Source organism: Gavialis gangeticus, unplaced genomic scaffold (genome assembly GCF_001723915.1).
Source record: "Gavialis gangeticus isolate Ggan-Ray unplaced genomic scaffold, GavGan_comp1, whole genome shotgun sequence".
NCBI lineage: Eukaryota > Metazoa > Chordata > Crocodylia > Gavialidae > Gavialis > Gavialis gangeticus.
Window position 1 is genome coordinate 150,396,276 of NW_017729032.1, and position 19,675 is coordinate 150,415,950.

Consider the following 19,675-nt stretch of genomic DNA (forward strand, 5'->3'; position numbering starts at 1 on the left):
TGGCTCAAATTTGCACTGCTTCTATTTGAGCTATGTACCCTTTGTGTCAAATCCTTAAAGAGAACATTTTTCCCAGGTGTTTTTGAGGGTATGGGTACATGCATATTTTGAGTGATTTCAAATGTGTGTGGCCAGGAAGATAATAGAGAGTTGTTGCTCCCCAGAACAAAATCCCCCATCCTTTAAGTATAGCCCTCAGCCTTTGTTCCTGTATACATGAAGTAAATCATATCTCTTAGTAAAGATCTAGTTTTGATTTTAAAGTTTCCAATCATAGTGAATCCAACATAGTCATTGATAAGTTCTTCCAATGGTTAGTCACCCTCATTATTAAAATATATGCTTTATTTCTAATCCTTACATTTGACTATATAGAAAAACATTGTTTGCTTGTGCTCAGTTTACAAAGCAATCCATATCACTCTGTATCAGTGACCTTTCTTCTATGTTATTTACCACTCTCCCAATCTTCATGCTGTCTTCAGACTTCATTAGTAATGATTTTATGTTTTCTTCCAAGTTACTGTTAAAATTATTAACTATTGTAGGCCCAAAAACTGATCCCTGTAGAAGCTCACTGGAAATGTACCTATTCAAAATTGATACTTCCCATACACAGTTCCATTCTGAAAGTCGTCAATGAGCTAACATTTAATATGCATCATGTTGATTTTGTATCATTCTGGTTTCTTAGTCAAAATGCAAAGTGCCAAGTCAAATGCCTTATGGAAGTCTAAATATATTGCATCAAGCCTATTACCTTTATCAATACATTTTCTACTCTCCTTAAAAAAAAAGGACCCAAAATAGAAGTTAGACTGTCAATAGCTTTTTCCCGTAAATCATATTGATTGGCATTGATTACATTACCTTTTAAATATTTTTATTGAGGCCTATAACACCTGTTGTTAATTTTGCTTGGGATCAGTGTCAGGTTGATAACCTTACAATTTTAAAGCCACTGAGTGCAAAGTATGCAGGCTTGCTGATGTAAAAATGTTTAATTGACAGTGTGGCAGCTTAATACCCTTCCTAGTTACTATCAGAATGAATATGTAATTTAAAAAAAAAAATATGGAAGTGTATATAGGAAACTTTCTAAATATCTTTTCTACGTTATTATTGACAATCTACCATTTCTATCTAGCAACAACATTGTTAGCTTTGTTTTGTTTGATATACTTTAAAAAGTGATTTTCATTATCCTTAACATTCCTGGCTCTATGAACTCAGCCCAGTCATCCAGGCTCTTCTTGTCATCTACATTTGTTCACAAATTCCAAGAACATTTTAGTAGCAAGCAGCATAAGATCTCCAGCTTATGTTACTCAGGTTGAAGTTCCCCATAATAGCGCAGGGTTTTTTCCCCTCCCTGTGCACTATATATAGGCATCTACCCTAGTCACAATTTCGCATTTTTTGTGAAAACTGCACAAAAAAAAAAGTGGTTTCCACAAGCCCTGCAAAAATGGTGATCCCTGCAATTTTGGCACAGAATCACCTGAAAAAAAAAAAAAAAACCTTACTAAACATGAAATGCTCCCTGGTGGGTGCCAGCAGTCCTCAGGGCCACTTTGGCCCAGCCTTGCAGCCTGCCTGCATGAAGGGGAGCAGCAAGGATAGCAGCCATCTCTCCCTGCCCCTAGCTGCTGATTGGACAAAAGTGCTGCCTTGTGTGGCCCCACCCCTCTCTGCCAATCAGCAGCAAGGGATAGGGCCACATGATGGGCAGCCCTCTTGGCCAGTCAGCAGCAAGGGGTGCAGTCACCAAGGCCTCTCAGCCAATCAGTGACAGGGGGTGGGACTGCTGCAAAAAGACTGCAAAAATGGTGCCATGTGCAGCCTACAATTTCTCTTTTGCCTCAGTGCAATTTAAGTAGATCCCTAACTATATAGAGGTGCTGATGATGCCATAGTCCTGTCATGTCATGTGTTTTGATGGCTTGTAGCAGACACAAATTTCTACCCCACATTGTGCTCTCTCTTATGGGTCTATAAATGTTCAAAAATAGTTGCTTCCAAGTTGTCAGTCACTTGGAAACCAGTAGTTCTTTAGTCTTGCTTTACCCACCTAGTCTTTCCTAAGCAGGTTATAACCAGCTTAACGTGTTATTCATGAGTGTCACGGGGTGGGGCCTAGGAGCAGCCGTGACCGCACTAGGTCCCCATGCCATGCCAATTAGATCCAGCCCCCTCTTAATTCTCACCCGCCACGTCTTTGATCTTAGTAGTTAATATGGGAGGCTGCCTAGGATCTCCTATGATCTCAGGGTGACGTGGTGCACCCCAGCCTTATAGGCTATGCGTGCCTCCTACCTTCCCTTTAGCACACCCCAAGCCTCGCAGCTATTCCCAACATTCTTGTGTCTCCAACCTTATACTAGCCCCTCCTGGGCTTTACTCTTGCAGGCTGGCCCCCTTGGGCCTATGCCAGGCGCTTCCCGCGCTCTTCCCCTCACCGGGGCCTGTCTCTGCACCTCTTGCCCCTCACAGGGCCTGTCCCGTGCCAAAACCTGCACCTGGGGCTCAGGTGGCACACAGCCATGCCTGGCCCCTTGACCCCTCTCGCGCCCTTGGCTCTCTCCAAGCCTGCTCCCGCGCCTCTCGCGCCCTTGGCTCTCTCCACTGAGCTTACGCACCAGCCCTGTCTCGGGGTTTTACTGGCGCCGGGGCTCAGGTGGCACGCAGCCGTGCCTGGCCCCCTGACCCTTCTCAGGGTCTTACGCCCTCACTGGGCTGAGTACTGCCCTCTTGGGCTGGGGTCTCAACCCCACACACACTGCACCACTCTGGTGCCAAGCTGCCGCGCCTTCCCGGCACTGCTCGGTGCCCGCACAGGGCACCCAGGAACCCCCAGACTACTGGGGAGCTCCTGTGAGGCCTCCTCACACCCCTACAGCCTCACCTGGTCCTCCGGATGATACACACAACTGAATCATAAGCCAGCCAGCTGCAACCAAAATCATAAGCCTACTGGCTATAACACAATCAGCCTACCAGCTTCTACATAAAGTCCTGGCTGTCCTGGCTCTCTGGCCAAAGCCTTCTGGTCAGGCTTCTTTCTGCCTTCACCATAATGCAGCCCTCTATGTGCTCAGGCTGCACTGCTCAGTTTAGCTGTCCCGCAGAGCTCTTACCCACAGGCTGCCAGAAGGGAACTGCTAGCCAGGCTCCGGCCTGGCTGTTTATACGGGCCCAGCCCTGCCCCCTTCTGGTCACATGACCAACCTGGTTGCTCCGGCAACCCACACCTGAGCTGCCCTGGTGATTGGCAGCAGCCCTAATCCCTACTCAGGAATGGGGCACCAAAGTGCCCCCGTGACATACCTTCCCCCTGAAGTTCTGGACTCACCGGGACTGATCTTCCCTTTTCCATGGTGTATTATCCGTCCAGGGTCTTCTCCAGGTTTTCCTCAGGCATTCAGCAGTGCATCTATGGGATGCGGAGGTTTTCAGGCGCCTCCTGCTTGCCTTTTACCCGAGGTGCAACATGTGGGATTTCTTGGGATTTACCCGCCACAGGTAGTCCCCCCACACTAGCCGGCCTCGGTAGGTTTCCTACCTCACTAGCTGCCTGCTTGCCTGCTCTCCGTAGTCTCCATTCCCTTCTGACCCTCCTGGGGTCTTTCCCAATGGTTTGTTGGGTTCCTGATCTCTCACGATCTGCCTGGATATCTTGGAGTTTACCCCATATTTCCCACTGGCACCTTAGTGCCTTCTGGGCATCTTCCTTGCTCCAAAATTCCACCCTTCCTTGGCCTGTGTATCTTCCTCTGGGCCCTTGAAGAATTTACACAAAGGCCACCTTTCCTATCTTCCCCTCGATACTCCTCCTGAGGGTCCTCCAGGTAACCTGTTTAGGTATACCATTCAGGTATAAATATGGCCTTTTCTCAGTTTTTAAACTTCCATCCCACGGGGTGCTCTTCCATCCCCGGCTCATAAGCCTGGACTCCCATTTCCTTTTGGGATGGTCTCCCTCCCCTGGTCCTAACACCAATCTGCTGCTCGCTTTGTGTACTGTGCCAGCCTCCCGGTACACAGCCCCCGCCTATGGGGCATGGGGTCTCCTCCCTTCAAGGGGCCTTTGCCTCTCCCTTTTCAGTCTCTCTCCAAGAGAAGCCCAACACCTCCGGTTGTCCCTGGCTAATTACTATTCTTTCTGGTTTACCTTGCCATCGGGCTATTTCCCCCAGCTGCTGTTCTAGTCAGCCCAGCTTTTGTAAGTGGAGTTTCTGCCACTGGGTCCACCTCAGCTCCCAGTATTCTAGGAGAGCTGACTGGGTCTCCTTATGTAAGGCTTCCAATTTCTTCTCTGCTGGGCTCTCCTCCCGGGTGTTCCTTCCCAACTGGCCTGGTCCCACTGTCTCCCACGGGCCCTCTGGACCTCTGATACTAGGAGGCTCCTCCTCCTCCAGATCTTGTATAAGTATTGACCGGAGACCCTCAACTTGCACCTCAGTCTGTCTCAAAACCTCCATGAGTGACCCCCTTTCCTGGAGTTCCAACTGGGTGACTCCCACACAGCTCATTAATTGCTTTTCCAAAGCCTCTAGCCCCTTCCCTAGGCTGTCTGTGCTCTCCAGAGTTTGTACTTCCTGGTCTATTAGTTCCTTCTCCGCCTCTTGGGACTGTCGGAGTTCCCTGGTCATTTGGCAACTTGCCCCGGGAAATCTCCGCTTGTGCTCCTCTAGCCTCTGCAGCTCCTCCCTTAGGGTTTGCAACTCCTGTTGCAGCTGCCCCTGTTCTGCAGTAAGGCTTGTTTCTTTACTCTGGCTCTCAGCTAGGAGCGCCCAAGTGTCCAAGTCTGCTCCTCAATGGAAACCTGAGGTGTCTCAAGAGCTTGTATACGGGTCCTTAGCTCCTTGTTTTCCTCCCTGCAGGCTGCCAATTCCCCTTCTAGGGTGCTATGGGGCATCACCTGGTTTTCCCATCAAAGCCTTTACCTTTTCCATCTGCTGCTCCCACACCTTCCTAGACTCCTCGGTCTGTGTGCGGTTCAAGCTTATCTCCTCCTGGAACTGGTCAGCCATACGTTCGGCCCCCAAGCACCTTGCTTGCCATTTTTCCAGGTCCTCACGGAGATCCTGTATCTGCTCTACCTGGTTGTTAACTTCTTTCTGCAGAACAGCTATTACGCCCCTGGATACCTCTAGCTTCTGTTGTAACCTTTGCTGTTCCCCTGCCAGAGCTATGCCAGGCTCAGGGGACTGCGTCCTCCAAGCCTCCAACTCCACCTGCATCCTCCGTAGCCTTTCTTCCCTAATTTGACCTTTCTGGGCCTCCTGAGTAAACAGCCGTTCTAGCTCTTTGGTTCTTTCTGTCTCCTCTGCCATTAGTCGTCTAATTTCCTTCATTCCCTTATCTTTCTTTCCCAGCCGCTCTAGTATCGTGGCCTTAGCCACTTCTCTCCGGGCCTTCTCCACGGCTAAGTCCCGTTCTAGCTGGGCTACATTTTCCATCAACTCCTCAAATCTCAATTGCCAAAGAAACTTTTCCTGGTCCCCCTTGAACTCTCCCTCAGCCAGGACAACCCTAACCTTTTCTCTTTGGCTCCGGGCCTCCGTCATGCTAAGGGCTTCCAAGTGATGGGTCCCTGCCCTCCTTTCTCCCTGGCAATCCAAGAAAAAAAAATTCTCTTTCTACAATGTCACTCTTTGCCCAACCCTGGGTTCGTTGGCTCCCCTTGTAGGGGACGCAGGTTTCTAACCCGCGCACGGCCAACTTCCCGGCCAGTGGGCCAGTTGTCACGGGGTGGGGCCTAGGAGCGGCCGTGACCGCACTAGGTCCCCGTGCCGTGCCAATTAGGAGATCCAGCACCCTCTTAATTCTCACCCGCCATGTCTTTGATCTTAGTAGTTAATATGGGAGGCTGCCTAGGATCTCCTATGATCTCAGGGTGACTTGGTGCACCCCAGCCTTATAGGCTATGCGTGCCTCCTACCTCCCCTTTAGCACGCCCCAAGCCTCGCAGCTATTCCCGACATTCTTGTGTCTCCAACCTTATACTAGCCCCTCCTGGGCTTTACTCTTGCAGGCTGGCCCCCTTGGGCCTATGCCACACGCTTCCCGCACTCTTGCCCCTCGCCGGGGCCTGTCCCTGCGCCTCTTGCCCCTCGCCGGGGCCTGTCCCTGCGCCAAAACCTGCACCTGGGGCTCAGGTGGCTCTCCCCGAGCCTGCTTCTGCATCTCTCGCACCCTTGGCTCTCCCCACTGAGCCTACACACCAGCCCTGTCTCAGGGTTTTACCAACGCCGGGGCTCAGGTGGCACGCAGCCATGCCTGGCCCCCCTGACCCTTCTCAGGGTCTTATGCCCTCACTGGGCTGAGTACTGCCCTCTTGGGCTGGGGTCTCAACCCCACACGCCGCACCACTCTGGTGCCAAGCTGCTGCACCTTCCCGGCGCTGCTCAGTGCCCACACAGGGCACCTAGGAACCCCCAGACTACTGGGGAGCTCCTGTGAGGCCTCCTCACACCCCTACAGCCTCACCCAGTCCTCTGGATAATATACACAACTGAGTCATAAGCCAACCAGCTGCAACCAAAATTGTAAGCCTACCAGCTTCTACATAAAGTCCCGGCCATCCTGGCTCTCTGGCAAAGCTTTCTGGTCAGGCTTCTTTCTGCCTTCACCATAATGCAGCCCTCTGTGTACTCCGGCTGCACTGCTCAATTTAGCTCTCCCACAGAGCTCTTACACACAGACTACCAGAAGGGAACTGCTAGCCAGGCTCCGGCCTGGCTGTTTATATGGGCCCAGCCCTGCCCCCTTCTGGTCACATGACCATCCTGGTTGCTCCGGCAACCCACACCTGAGCTGCCCTGGTGATTGGCAGCAGCCCTAATCCCTACTCAGGAACGGGGCACCCAAGTGCCCCTGTGACAATGAGCCTTCCCAGTAGGTTTCAGTAATTTTTACCAAGCAGGTAAAAATTTTGCTTTTACCCAAGTAGTTCCAGTGCCCTTTGTTTGTTACCCCAGCCCCTAGCAGGGGGGTATCTAGGCAATTAAATAATTTCTTCTCTTGGAGTCCCTTGGTGCCTTGATAAATTGTGTTATCAGTTTCTTGCTTCTTAGTAACTATAGCTCTCTAATAGTGTTGGCTCTGTACGTTATCACTACCCACTCTCCTTCCCCTGCTCCTAGGAGTCCAATAAGACTTTGAGGTTGAGCAGAAGGAGCTAAAGCAGTTGGGGTAATCAGCCCCCAGCTCTTAATGTTCTGTATTCAGGCAACCTTGATAGGCTTTGCCTTTCCTGAATTTCAATAGTGCTTGTCAGGGAAGGGGAAGAGGAGCATCCTACAGAGCAATATACACTGCCTTGACATCCCTGAAGAACCAGTTTCTTAGGCAACTAACTGAATTTGCTGTAAATTTGTGCAAGTAACCCTCCGGTATGCTGTCAAACCTTGCCCCAGAAAACACACCTCTAGGCATAAGGCTGTCCTTCTAGGCTTGGGCCCTTTGGCCTGCCTCATATGGCCCCTGTTTCTAGGACCTGTTATTAGTTCCTTCCTGTCCTAGCTCCATGTTGAGCTATTACATCCATAACAAAATGCTAATACATGTTGCTTCCTTTAGCTGTCACCTTCTCAGTACTTTATTAATGAGACCTGATGGCAGATTTAACTACCTTCTTACCTCCTAGTGCTTTAATTTTATTAACCGCTTTCTGAGCACTAATTGCTACAATAACTTGAAATAAAAGCAAAGGGAAAAACCACTAAGGGTAAACTCTATGTGGTGAACTGTACATGGTTCCTAGCACAATGTCTCCTAGGAGGGGAAGGTTTGCAAGCCCCATATAGAATGGCCTGGTATCCACTAGGAAGTCCTGCATCAAAGACACTGGTCTGCTATCAACAGAGATGTTCCCTCACGAAGGGTCAGCCCAGGTCCTGTTCTGCACAAACTGCCTTGCTTATATCCCTAACAGCAGTGATTTATAAGAATTTATCAACTTGTACATCCTTTTTTGCATGCTGCTTCCCCCCAATGCAGGCTCAATAGAGTTCCCCTCCATTCATTTTTTTAAATTCCAAGATACAGTAATACTGCTAGATTTTGTTCCATATTTGCTCCTCTTACCACATCCACTTTCAATATTCCCTTGCTGTAGAACATTTAGTAGTTCTTAGTTACCTCCAGTGTCTGGTGTCTGTATTTGCAGCACAGAAAATAATAATCCTTCCCTCATCTCTGTTTTCTTCAATCACCATCACTTCAGGATGTGCAGAAGCACAAACAGCAGAAGCAAGGGAGGCATCAGCTCCTCAGACAAATTCAATAGAAGACTCAATATGAACAGAGTCAGAATTTTTAATTAAAAACTGATTGAATTTCTGTGTGCTGCACATTGATTCAAGATGTGCCTCTGTTGATGATCCTATAAAGTGCTCTTTGCATGTGCAAATTATTAAGTACTAGTTGAGTGTCACTAATATGCCTGCTGCTAAAGAGAACAAGGAGAAAGGCCTGGTCTTTGCAATCCAAAAGCATAATTCAAAGTCTAATGAAGGCAAGGAAGTTCTTCCCAGTTAGCTTTTTCAGCCCCATTGTAGCCTCTGGGGTTTTTGTTTGATGAGGGTTGGTACGATAAATATTGTTATTGGAATTATAAATTAAGTAAAAACCTTGAACAGATTAGCCACAGAATTAGTCTATAGAATCTTCATCATCTGGAAGTTTTTAAGAGCAAGTTATACAAACATCTTATACAATGTCAGGAACATTTCAGTTATGATGAACCTTGACGCAGAATAGGGGGATGGACTGGATGACCTCTTGAGGTCCCACCCAGCCCAGTTTTCTATGATTGATCAGTGTGAGAAGCAACACAGATGGTGTGAAGTTGTTGATAAAAATTGCAGCAGAAGGTCATTTTGGAAAAGAATTTGAACTGGAAGATGAACAAGCATTCCTGTAAATTCAGGGGGGAGGAATGGATAATCTTTTGTTTATGCTTAGAATCTGATCTGAACTTGAGTGAAAATTCTGCTTAGATGTAGGTGAGCAGACATGTAAGATAACATGTCTTATTTAGGGAAAACTAGGTTGCTTATCCACTCAACCTAGTACTAATATAGTGAAACCAATTGCTTTAAAGGTTGAATGGGTAGAACATGCACCTATATAAAGTTCTAAAAGCAAAGACATTGCAGTGATTTTTGTTGTTGTTTTCACCTAGGATCCTGGCATTTGTTTAACTTGCTACTTTTGGAATATGTTATTCACATTCTCCAATCCCATTTAGAGGAGGAAGGAGATGAAGGTCTCTCAGTAATTCAGCAGAACAGTTCTTCTGTTCAAGTAGTTCCCAAACCTGCCCACCTGCTGGATGATTTTTCTGTTGAACAGCCTCAAGTTGAAGTCCCAGAACCAGCACATGTAACTTTGACACAAAGCCAGAGTGATGTTAATTTAAGCAGTGTTATTCTCAAGGTCTTGAGCTGTCTGGTAGACACAGCCACAGGCAACAAGGTAAAATCAACTATATGGTTGTTTTTAAACATTTGAATTTAAAACCCAACTGGAAGAGGTGAGGGTTGGTAGGAATCTGTATGAAACATCTCTGGTTAATATAAATAATGTTTTGGCTTTTTCAGTGGCCTTTCACCCTCTTTCCTATACTGATAACATATGTCTTTAATCTCAGGGGCAGAGTTTTCTAATGGAGCCAGTCTCATGTTAACTGCACTAAGATTCACAGCCAATGTTATATTACGAGTTGCTGAGTATGGACCTCATTACATTTCCTTTCCTAGTATCCTGGACCTCCCCAAATTTATGCAACTTACACACTTTCTTAGTGTCAGGAACAGAAAGGATACTAAAGTGGGGTAAAGGCAGTTGCCTTCTACTATAAGCCCAAATGATTGTGCCACAAGGGGGCAAAAATATGATCTCAGTCTTTGCTGCTTTCACACTCCCCAAGAGCAAAGGTCTGGATTGCTAACTGCTTGGACTGCAGTCCTTAGGTAAGTAACCCTTCTGCACAAAGCCACATTCAAACCTGATGGGAGAGAGTGCAGGGTAGTTACACCCATTCCCTCCAATCTGAATTTCTCCCATCAGCTTCATTTCCAGGTTTTGTAAAGTTCTCAGTAAATGACAGATTCACACACCCTTTGCTTAGATGTCAGGACCTTACCAAGCCTGTTTGGCAGTTTTGCTTTTTTTTAAAACTAGTTTCTCTTTGCACCAAACCTCATCAGTAGAGAACTCACTCTTGTTTGTACCACCCTTACACCTAGTCAGTGGATCCAGTGGAATAATTCATGGAAGGTCAAATTCTGTTAAGCCCTTACATGGATATGCAAGGAGGAAAGAGGGCCAGGGAAGTGGGGTGTAAACCAGCTCCCATCAGTTGTCCAACACATCTAAAGGCAGAGAAGAAGTAGGTCAAGCCACTGCCTACCTGCACAGCCAGGTTGACACAGCTGGGAGAGTAAGCTGTACCCCAGAAGGAGCGTTGCAGTGGGTGTGCTATCTCTGTTCTAAGGAGTACTTTGCTTCCTGCAGTAGGATGCCTTTTTGTGAACTCCTCAGGCCACAGAAGCCCTATTTTGTGTTAAACCCAGATCTCTGCCAGGAGTCATGACCTAGCCTAGCCCAAAGTAAAGTGCCACTCAGTAGGTGCATCTACACAAGATGTTTACTGTGGAGCTGCCTAAATACAGCAGTGTAAATCAGTGTAAATACAAGTACTGTCCTACAGCAGAGTTCTTTAGTGTGCAGCAACACATGTGTAGACACTGATGGGGCTGGTTGGGGCATGAGGGTACTATAGTGCAAGGGCTGACTACTGGATAGCCTTGCACTGAAGTACCCTTGTGCCCCAGTCAGCTCCTCCACAGCATGTTGAGCTGGGTCAGAGTAGCCCTGAGCTGGCAGGCTGACACCTCAGTCTCCCTGCCAGCCAGGGCTGCTCTGACCCAGCTCAATGTGGTGCGGTCCTGGGCGTATGTATAAATGTGGTGCCCATGAGCAATAAAACCCAGCGCCACGTGCACCAGAGTTTATGGCTCTATGCTAATAGCATGTGTAGATGCACCCAGCATGATATTCATGAAAGAAGTACACTTAAAGCACATTAGAAGGATACAAGCAAATCAAGTCAAACCAGCAGGGAATTTTATAAAGCATAGTTTCCTGGATGAGGTTTGCAACCCCAGTGGCATCACGGCACTTAGGAGAAGGGTTGTGAACCCCATGGAAATTCAGTTGTTAAAAATGGGCTTACCTGGGAAGTGGGGTAGCGAGCCTGGAAAGGCTGGGAACTGGTGTTGTAACAGTTACATGTTGCTTCTCTGATCTTTAAGAATTAGGAGGAAATAACAAAGCAGTAGACTAAGGAGAAACTATAGTTCACTTATTTACCATGGGGGAGAGAAGCGGAGCAGGGCAGGGCGGATCAGAGTGAGCATTAGGGAGTATGTGAAGGTAGGAGAGGATGGGGTGAAGGCAGGGAAATGGAGGGCAGAGTGGATTTGTGGAGGGGCATGGGAAACAAGAAGTACAAAGTGGAAGGAAAAATTAAGAACTGAGAGAGAACTGAAAGTGGGAAGTGTGATGGGGCTGGAAAGCTAAATTGGCTGCTTAAACATTTTGGTGCAGCCTCTTATGCTCAGAAAGTTTGTGTCACACCTCCACCCTCATCTCATCTAAATGACTGCTAAAAAGCTCTGTTCTTCTCTGAAGCCTTTAAGAAGTGAGGGGGAGGGAGGAATGGTAACAGGAGTCATAAATAAAACCCCCCAAACCAGCAGTGTCAATATATGTCTGTACTGTGCCAAGTAGCTCTGTCATCTTTTGGATTGTTAGCATCATTCTTCCTCTTCTGTACCATCTGTATCTGGTGCTGGACTTCACTTGCTGCTTCTTGTCAAATTTAGACTGCATTCTTCAGTGCAGGGAGCATGTTCTTGCTTTCTTTTTTTAAATTAATTGGGAAGGACCCAGCACATGTTTGAATAAATTAAAACCATTGTTAATAACAATCCTTTAGAAAGCGGGGTAAAACATCTCCTAACAAAACACTTGTTTTAGTAGAAAAATTAGGGTAAAATAAAAAATGAGACAAGTATTTAGCAAAAGTGGGTCAACAGGCAATGTGGCAGATGAAATGCCACATAATCAAATGCAAAATAATTGGTAAGAACAAACTGACCGCACAAGTAGATGGGTTTGGAACGTGCTGTAATGTATTGAAGTGCAGCTATGAAAATGCGGAGCTGATCTTTATTTCTTATCACAGAGCTTGCAGTTTCTTTCTCACAGCATGAGCAATGTTCCTTCATCTATAATACCCCAGCATACTCACTCTGCGCTTCCTCTCTTTGTTCACCTGTTACCAAATTAAAATCCCATTAAACTGAACTCCTGCTGTGGGTTTATCTTCAGAGCCCTGCACTGTAGCTTTTAATCCAATTCTACGCCCACATCACATACAGTCTACTGCAAATCACAGGGAGAACAGACCTGAGTATCACTGTACATAGCTCAATGGGTTAGCAGTGGCATACAAGCAAGCCCAGTGCTTTAATTTTGAAGAGGATAGAGGAAACAAGGAAACAGTTAACTGCCTCATATAAACCAGTGATGTGCTCTCAGTTCAGTGCTTGTTATAATCAAGCAGGTTATACATACAGTAAAAAATGTTAATTAAAGCAGTTAGAGACCCAGGGTGAAATCCTAGCCACACTGAAGTCAAGGTACAATTCTAATTGACTCCAGTTGGTATATCAGCAGCGTTGGCAGTACTATATTCAGGTATGCCCTGCTCACCAACCTCTTACTCTGGCCTTGCCGGCTCTGGATGTGAGGTGGTAACACTGTGCTGAAGGCCTGCCAGAAACACCTCCCAAGAGTTTTGGCAGGTGCAGCCACAGGGCAGCTTTGTTTCTGGTTTAGCACATATGGAGTTGGAGCAGGTTGGGGAGTAGCACTCCCAAGAACACTGCAGAAGCAGCACAGATACCAATGAGGGCAAGATCACAGCCTTGATAGGCACTTCAGGCAAAGAAAGACTGAAAGGGCTGGGAGAAATTTTGGAGAAATAGAGAATAAGAGGGGATATGACAGAGTAGTATGTACAACTGTATATCATATGTTAAAGGTTGGTTTGGGGTTCCTATTAACTGTGTCCCATTACATGAGTAGATTGGGGGTATATTGAGACTGCTTTGCACGCTAGCCCACACTGCCATTCCTAAGCTGCTTCTGGTAGCCAAGTTAACTCATTCACAGAGCACCAGGCTACACTGCCATAACTTTTGTGACTTCAGTGTAGACTAACTTGGTGAAATTAAATGGTAAAAGTGTGGGGCACAATCCTAAACATGCAAGGTATTAAATTCAGCATGTACTAATTACATGCAGGAACCCATTAACCAGCACTGTTTGAAGAAACAGATAAAAGAAAAGACATGTTGTTCAGTAGAAAGAGGAGACTGGATGCAACCTCTCCTCAGTGACAATACTTACGATATTTGATGTTTTATTTTCAGCTCCTCCAAGTTATGTTGGAAGACAAAATTACCAAGAGTTCTGTTAAACTGAATCTTCCAGTTGGAAAGGATGCACTCATTACTCTAAAAGATGGACAGAGATTTATTATTCGCACTTCTGATCCACAGTAGATCTCCAGTGGTACTTGCTTAAGGGAAAGCCAGACAGACCTTTAAGAATTGTTTGCAAGGGTGTATTGCACTTACGATGTGTTTAGTTTATATTTAAGAAAAAAAACGTTGTATTTTCCTGGGAATTGTGGGGGGGGAGGGAGGAGATTGTAATTAACAGTTATGCAATTGTGTGAAAGTTTGTTGTTATTGTTTTTAACTCTGATCTTTTTAAACTGATTGGCATATTTGAATAAATCTGTAAAAAATCCTACTGTGGAATGTATTTGTCTGGTTGTTTTTTCATCTTACCCTTTTCTATGTTTCTGTCTTTAGTAATGTGAAAGCCTTTCCTGAAACCACAGTGGCAAAGAAACTTGACAGGAACTATGGGCAAAACTAATGACCTAACCAAATGTTTCTTTTTATCTACAGTATGTAACCCAGAAATAGGGATGCCATTTAGTATACACAGAACTCAACTCTAATCTCAGGGGCAGGAGTTGATATTGTCAGGAATCTTGAAAAATTCTTGCTGAACTTTCCACTTTTTGCTGAGATACTGCAGAGTCAGTATCTCACATACAATGTTATTAATCAAGCCAGAATAGTATGTATAATATGTTATTGATTTCCCATTCATATGTGAGCCATTATTTTGTCTTATTTTACTATGACCACAGTACCAAAGGAATGATCTAGCAAAATCCTGGAAGTAAATTGATACAAATTTAAAAGTATTCTACAGGATATTAAAATTGTATCACAAAAGCATTAGCCTAAGGAAATAAACTGATTGGGTAATACTTGGGCACAGCTACACAAGACGTTTGCTGTGGAGCTGACTAATTAATTATCTCTGCAGTAAAGTCTCAATGTTTACACATGCAGCCCTTTTAGGCCACAGTAAACTAATAAATACTGCCATAGGATTGTACACAAGTACGATCCTATGGTGGCATTATTTAGTGTGCCACAACACACATGTAGACACTGATGGGGCTGGTCGGGGCACAAAGGTGCTTCAGTAAAGCGTGCCTGCCAGCTATCTCTGCACTGAAGTACCCTCGTGCCCCAGCCAGCCCCTCCATAGCATGTCACAACAGCCCTGGGTTGGCAGGCTGAAGCCCAGGGCCCCCTGCCATCTAGGGCTGCTCCAACCCAGCTCAATGTGCTGCTGCCCTGGGCACACATACAAACGGTGCACTGAGGAGCAATAAACTCTGGTGTGAACTGTGCTGGAGTTTATTCAGTCTTCTTAACAGCATGTGTAGACATGCCTGGGAACTAATTGTTTCTAATAGTTTTGTGGAGCACTAGTGCAGGAAAGGTGAGAAGGTGGCAGGCAGCCCCCAAGAAGCTAGAAGACATTTCCTGAACTGGGAAGGGAAACTAGCCTAACTTTCCTCCTTCTGTTCTTGAAAATCCTTGCTTATCTTCAATCTTTTTTTTTTTTTGGTTCTCAATCCAAATGATTGGGATGGATATCAAAATGCAGAACAGCCAGGTTACTATGACTAGAGATCAAGTTAGGGCTATTTGCCAAAGGAAAAAAGTAAGGAGAGAGAGCATACTTGATAGATAACATTTATTTATTAAAAAAAACCTGACTACTCCATCAGCATACCATATTATAAGAAACTGTGCGGAGCTCTGATATATGCTACTGCACCAGGAGTCTAATTGATTTTTAAATCTGTATTTTTTTATCAAATAGGATCATAGAAAAATAGAGCTGGAAGGAATCTCTTGAGGTCATCTAGTCCAGGCCCTTTCACAAGGCAGGATTGTTCCTGAGGATTAACCATCCCAGACAAGTAGATAGTCTATGACTTCTGCTGTGGGTATTTGACAAAACAGTTTACAATATAGCCCAAAGGCACAGCCCAAGTCTTGATAGGTAGGTGGGAGGACAGAAAGCATGGAAGCCATATACAATGTGACAGAAGTGCTTGCATCCCTTTGCTGTTCATGTCCAGGCTGTCACACTTTTTGGAGTTTCTGTAGACATTCTACTACATTTTTTTTGTGTGATGTGTGACTGTCGAGATGCTCCTTCAAGCAGAGCTGGGTCTTAGACAAATTATTTTGTTTGCCAGTTGTTGCTGAAGCGTCTGTGTTACTTCAGCCTCTGCTCCAAGCGGCAGAGTTGTGTGGTTTACATGACGACTCTACAGGCTGATATTGCTTTAATAAGAGCAAGTGTATTTCAGCTCTGTGCCAGCGTTCACCACAGGAGGGTGCTGCTCTCATTCCAAAGGTTCAGGCTAGGCAAGGTTCAGTGTGGCTCTTAGCTGGGAGTGTTTGTTACAAAATGTCTGTGTGCTGCTATCAAATACAGCTGAAGAAAAGGACTGTGTCTGTATCCTGGCTCTCCTGGTTGCTTTGGTGTAGCATGATGCTTTCTCCTGCTTGGGGATATGTGATAGTCAACTCTGTCTCCTGGTCTGTTACCAACGAGGTGGAGGAAGAACTGGACAGCTCCTCCAACGAGGAAGCTCTCCCTGCACTCCTGGAAGACACGACTAGCATCTGGAAGCAGAGCTACCCGGCCTCTGTTTACAAAGAAGATGGGCAAATGAGGTCCAGGCCAGTGGCTGGAAGATCCAAGCAGGTATCCTCTCCTTCTAGGATGTTTTCCTACAGGAGAGAGAGTGTCAAAGGGACAGATGACAGCATTGCTCCTCTGGAGCAGGCAATCCGAACTGCCCGTTTCCTGAGCCATTATAACAGCTGGGGCTTCTTGGCTACTCAGTCCACGCAGGAAAAGGTACTGTGACATCTTATGCTAGCAATAGAGAATTCTCTTTTAATGCTGAGCTGAACAGCCGGAGAGGGTTTGCAGATTTATTGCTTGTGTTTTAGTGTTCTGAAAAAGGCAGTAAATAATCGTTCTGTTTTGGAAAAGCTTTCTGGATATAAATTACAAATTATTTGCTAACATTACAGTTTATTATTATGCAAATTTGCATAATAACAGCCTAGCACTGTTACAGAAAACAATATTTTATTATTTTATAATCATCTCTTGATGTCAGCCACAAAATATGCAGGGTAAATAATAAAAGCTGTCAGTAATGTTATTCAAACAGCCAGTAAAAGTACAGTGCAGGCACATATGTAGCAACATTTACAGTTTTGCTTCTCTGCTAGTTAGGGTAGGATGGGAAATCATGCTTAGAGTTCAGTGGAAGAGATGCTAAAGGGCACCTTAATGAGGTGCAGAAAAGAAGAGAAAAAGCATTGGGCTAGATCCACTGCTGCAACCAAACAAGATTACATTATAGTTTTTGGAGAGAGGCCTTTGCATTCCTTCAACCTTCAGCTGACTGTGTGCTGAACTGGTCCCACTCCCCAGTATTAATTCAGAGCAGCCTGCTCTAAGGTATACTGACTTTAATGGCCTCAAGGGATCAACAGAATAAAAGGGTATACTAGCTATGTCCGCTTTGCGCGATCTATATTCTCTGTATTGGTTGCAGGGTGAGGGAGTTGGGCTGGGAGCAGCTACACTGGCTCTGTGCTACCAGAAGATCTGTCTATCCCAGGGTCATCCTACCATAATTAGCTCTGCCAGCCTCAAGACCACTTTTGTGTCAGCAATGTGGTACAAAACAGATTTGGCAGTACTGATACTGGGCTGTTAATTTTTCCAGATTTAAAAAACTTCCTTTTGATTGAAAATAAATAAACAAATAAATAAAAAAGAAGGCTGCTTTGAGCTGGACCCTGTTATCACTAATATTTGCAAACAGGAAAGATCATTTTAAATTCACTGTTCCTTTAAACTGTTCACAAATTACTGACTAAATTTAAAATTCTATTTAAAAAACATAAAGTAAAAGTTAGAAGCTAGTCAAACCTCCTAAAAACACTGTTCAAACAATTGCTATCTGGCTGTTTGTGTTACTTTGAACTGCAAAGTGTCAAATCTAAAAAGGTATCATTAATAAAATATTCTCATTTGTACACTACAAATTTGTAATTCCATCCCAAGGTTTCAGAGATACTATTGACCCATATCTTAACTCTTACAATTTATAGTCTCACCAAAAGCTTCTGATGGAAATGCAGCATTAATTCAGTGAATGTGGTTAGCTTTCTGTAATTACAATACATAAGTTAAAAAATGGATTTATAATAAAACTTGTAATTAAGAGGTGTGATTTTTTTTGTATGGATTATACTTCATGTGCTCACTCTTCCTTTCTGGATGTGAACTATGAAGTTAACCAGGCATGAAAAAACAGGTTTTCAAAACAATTTGAAACTTCTAGTGCTAAACTGTTGATAGCTGCTATTTTTAAATTTATACATCTTAATAAATATACAAATATTTTTAATGTCCAAGTTACATGGCTTCATAAACAAATCCGCTTACCATTTGCAGAAGAGGTTGCATGTAAACATTATAACAATACAAGTATATGAACATTATGAAAAATGTGTGATCCAGGTAATATTATCATCCAGACTTTCTTCTGGATGATGATACAACTTAGCTAGGTTTTGTTACCAGAACGTACCAGTTTCACTAAATTAGCTATTTTTTTTCACTTTATTATTTAACTCCATGGCTGAGAGAGAGAGTTTTTAAAAACACTGCTCAGTGATCTGCTTCTGTTTCCATTCTTGTCAATAGGATTTAACAACAAGTGATGTCAGTAGAGCCTGTAAGCCAATCCATACTGGCCATACTGGATTACTAACCAGGATCTAGAACTGTGTTTTAAGGCAGAAAACTTTAAATACGCTTCTAGGTAAAATGGTTTCTATTTTAATTTAGGCAGCTATGGGCACCTTCCAGGTTAAAAGCTCAATATAGATAGGGGGGGAAATAGTGAAAAAAGCCAACTAAAAGTCTGAATTAAAATAGAAATTCTCTGAGATTATGAAATGATAGGCATGCTGTTTGGTATAGATGTGTTCATGGTTTTTTTAATTCATATATATGTGTTTTAATTTATTACTGTTTGAAGACATTTTGAAAGCATATGAGAGAATGTGTTGTCATAGCAGTATGATAAGCAGGGATCCTGGTTTTCTCTGATAACAAATCTCCAATTTTCAAATTTAAAAAAGTAACCCAAAATCCACATTTTTTCATGATTAAAATGAAACACCACTAATATGTGTGTGTGTGTGTGTGTGTATTAGTGGTGTTTCATTTTAATCATGACAAAATGTGGAGTTTAGGTTACTTTTTAAAATCCAAACATTGAAGATTCTTTATCAGAGAAAACCAGGATCCCTGATGATCAGTCAGTTTAGTTTAGAACATAATGAGTGCATCTATATGAGACATTTACTGAAAAGTTGCCTAATTAGCTTTGCAGTAAAGTCTCGGTGTGTACACATGAGGACTTATTGGGTCACAGTAAACTAATAAACACCACCATAGAACAGTACTTGCAACACAAGTACTATCCTGTGGCAGCATTATTTATCCTGCCCCAGTGCTAACATGTAGACACTGATGGAACTGGTTGGGGCACAAGGATACTTCAGTGAGAGGGCTATCTGCCAGCTAGCCCTGAACTGAAGTATCCTTGTGCCCCAGCCAGCCCCTCCACTGTATGTTGAGCTGGGTGAGAAAAGCACTAGGTTGGCAGTCTGACCCCCTGGGCTCCCTGTCAGCCAGGGCTGCTCCAACCCGACTCAACATGCTGCAGCCCTTGGCACACATGTACCCAGTACATGTGTGCCAAGGAGCAATAAACTCTGATGCAAACCACACCAGGTTTAATCAGTCAATAGTACATGTAGACATGCCCACTTGGTCTAGTGGTGACAATGGCAACTGGAATCCAGAACAACTAGGCTCTATTTCCATTTCTGATGATGATGTTTGGAAGGTAGCAAATGTGGTCCCCATCTTCAAGAAAGGGAAGAGGGAGGACCCGGGCAACTATAGGCCCGTCAGTCTTACCTCAATCCTGGGGAAACTCTTTGAGAAGATCATCAAGGAGCACATTTGTGATGGGCCGGCATCAGAAATGATGCTCAGGGGCAATCAGCATGGATTTATTAGGGGGAGATCATGTCAGACCAAC

The 19,675-nt window shown here is 44.7% G+C and overlaps 2 protein-coding genes across 5 annotated transcripts in view; both read left to right on the forward strand.

The window, feature by feature from the left end:
- The window catches only part of RFX8 (RFX family member 8, lacking RFX DNA binding domain), a 75,796-nt gene extending 61,892 nt beyond the window's left edge, over positions 1–13,904 (forward strand). For 3 of the 4 annotated variants that reach the window (XM_019525324.1, XM_019525327.1, XM_019525328.1), the window contains 2 exons: positions 9,191–9,483; positions 13,512–13,904. In XM_019525324.1, the coding sequence (XP_019380869.1) occupies positions 9,191–9,483; positions 13,512–13,643 (425 nt within the window). In that variant the 3' untranslated portion in view covers positions 13,644–13,904. The remainder of the gene's footprint in view (positions 1–9,190; positions 9,484–13,511) is intronic. The other variant, XM_019525325.1, reaches the window with a different exon arrangement.
- A 1,460-nt stretch (positions 13,905–15,364) lies between these two features.
- The window catches only part of CREG2 (cellular repressor of E1A stimulated genes 2), a 23,710-nt gene continuing 19,399 nt past the window's right edge, over positions 15,365–19,675 (forward strand). The window contains exon 1 of the mRNA XM_019525372.1: positions 15,365–16,392. Coding sequence (XP_019380917.1) covers positions 15,937–16,392 — 456 coding nt within the window. The 5' untranslated portion in view covers positions 15,365–15,936. The remainder of the gene's footprint in view (positions 16,393–19,675) is intronic.